The sequence below is a fragment of the Eurypyga helias genome, unplaced genomic scaffold (assembly GCF_000690775.1).
Source record: "Eurypyga helias isolate BGI_N326 unplaced genomic scaffold, ASM69077v1 scaffold23585, whole genome shotgun sequence".
NCBI classification, from domain to species: Eukaryota; Metazoa; Chordata; class Aves; order Eurypygiformes; family Eurypygidae; genus Eurypyga; species Eurypyga helias.
This window is the reverse complement of record NW_010251102.1, coordinates 389-2,389: the sequence shown is the minus strand read 5'-3', so window position 1 is coordinate 2,389 and position 2,001 is coordinate 389. Positions and strand designations below refer to the sequence as shown.

Genomic DNA, 2,001 nt, shown 5'->3' with positions numbered 1-2,001 from the left:
CCTGCAGCAGGCGACAGTAGTAGTCAATAATGCCGTGGGTCTGTCGGGCCAGCTCCCGCTGCGGAGACAAATTCACTCGTTCCTAGGCCTCGCGCAGGGAGGATCTGGGAGCATCACTATCAATCAAAGCTTCCTCCCGCGAGTCACCGTGCCCCAGCACTCACCGAGGGACAGATGATGAGTCCGTAGGGTCCCTCTCGCTTAGAGAACGGCAGCCTCTTCTCCTGCTCCAGGCAGAACATGATCACCGGGAGGGTGAACACCAGGGTCTTCCCAGAGCCGGTGAACGCGATGCCAATCATGTCCCTGCCCGAGAGGCTGGGAGAGACACGGGGCCAAGGGACCGAACGCTCAGACCCCCAGGGCTGAGCGAGGCGACAGGACGCATCCCGTCACCAGGGAAGGGCGCCCAGTTCACACTGCGGGGTGGGCTGTAGGGAGCGACCGCCCCCCACTCCGGGCTGGGGACAGAGCACTCACATTGTGGGGATTCCTTGGATCTGTATGGGTGTTGGCTGCTGGATTCCTTTTTTCTTCAGGCCCCTCAGGATAGCTGTCAGAGAACAAGGGGGGGACATTCATGACGTGAAGTCTTCTCCCTCCTTCCCTCCTACGCACACCCCAGCAGCAGCTCTTCTACCGGTGACAAACACCCCTCGGGCCAGCAGCCGGGTGACACAGCCACTGTTGGGAATTTAAGCTGTGACCCCACTAACACTCAGCTTTAAAGATCTGACAGCTGCCACAAGTTTCACAGGAGAAGGCTGCCCCTGGCCCTGCCAGGCTCCTCTCCCGGCCCACCTGCTGGGAACTTCATCTCCTTGAAGCTCTTGATGGGGGGCGGGATGCCTTCCCCCTCCACCAGGATGTGGTACTTCTTGCGTACGCGATCGTGCCGTGCCTCCGACATGCCCAGGATGTAACGGGGCGCCCTCCAGCTGTGAAGGCAACAGAGACAGGTCACGGTGCAAAATGAGGCTGAGGCTCCAGAGCCAGCACCCCCACGGCCCAGGGGAACTTTCCTGGAGAGGAACTCTGGGGAAAACAGGTAACCCCAAGGGGCTTCATGGTGTGAGCACAGGAGGAGATGTAAGCCAGTTCTATGCACTAAACATTCCCCCAGAGCCTCAGTAAAAAGTCCCAAGCTCACAGCTCAGAACAGTCTATGGATAGTGGGTGGAACTTGCCAAAAATCTTTTAGACACATCTCAATTATCTCTCTCCCACCGCCTTGAGCGGTGCTGGCTCTCGGCTCCCCAAGTATGTTCCTCTAGCTTAGTCACCTCCAAGATCTGAAGGACCTCCTCGAGCCTTCCAGTCTAACATAAACGTGCTTTAGCAAACCTTCCTGCACACATACCAACATCCAAGGTGACTCAGCAGCCTTTGATCCTACATACAGCGGTAGGAAGCCAGACAGAGGAGCAGGAGAAAAGCCAGTGGCTGCAGGGCAGTGTCCCTCCTGCGAGGCCATACGGCTCCTACCCTTCAGCCACGAGGAAGCGACGTGTTCAGAAAGCCCTCTGTGCCGTGAAACGCACCTGGTTTTAATCGGATCATCGTAGGTGATGCCCTTTGCCATCTCCTTCACCGACATCAAAGCTGCAAGAACAAAGCTGAGGAGGTCAGTGCAAACTCTCCATCTCCAGAGGCGCTCAACCGCAGCAGGGAACCGCGCGGGCACGCAGTTTGGGTGACTACGTCGGGAGACAGAGTGGGGAAAGCAGCGTCCCTGACAGCCCCTCTGGGTATGGGAACACCAAGTGTCGCAGCCTGCTGTGCCCAGAGGGCTGCCCCAGCAATAGCTCAGCTAAAGCCAGGCAGTCAGATGCTGACCAAGGGGTCCCGCTGGGACCTCCTCCCACCCCTAAGTGTTGCAGCCAAGTGTAATATCCCAGCTGCTGCCCTGACACCTCTGGGAGACACAGAGCTCCCACCACTCACCTCGGCCCTCTGCCACGCTCTCCAGGATCTTCTCTTCCTCCTTCAGCTGCTTCTCCT

The 2,001-nt window shown here is 58.3% G+C and overlaps 1 protein-coding gene across 1 annotated transcript in view; it reads right to left on the bottom strand.

Annotated features, from left to right (window-relative positions):
* DDX41 (DEAD (Asp-Glu-Ala-Asp) box polypeptide 41) overlaps nucleotides 1–2,001 on the bottom strand; it is a gene marked incomplete at its 3' end in the record, with an annotated part of 4,141 nt that overhangs the window by 1,759 nt on the left and 381 nt on the right. Inside the window, 7 exon segments of the mRNA XM_010151909.1 lie at nucleotide 1; nucleotides 3–58; nucleotides 165–318; nucleotides 481–553; nucleotides 802–938; nucleotides 1,542–1,602; nucleotides 1,945–1,996. The exon segment at nucleotide 1 is cut by the window's left edge and continues 74 nt beyond it. Coding sequence (XP_010150211.1) covers nucleotide 1; nucleotides 3–58; nucleotides 165–318; nucleotides 481–553; nucleotides 802–938; nucleotides 1,542–1,602; nucleotides 1,945–1,996 — 534 coding nt within the window.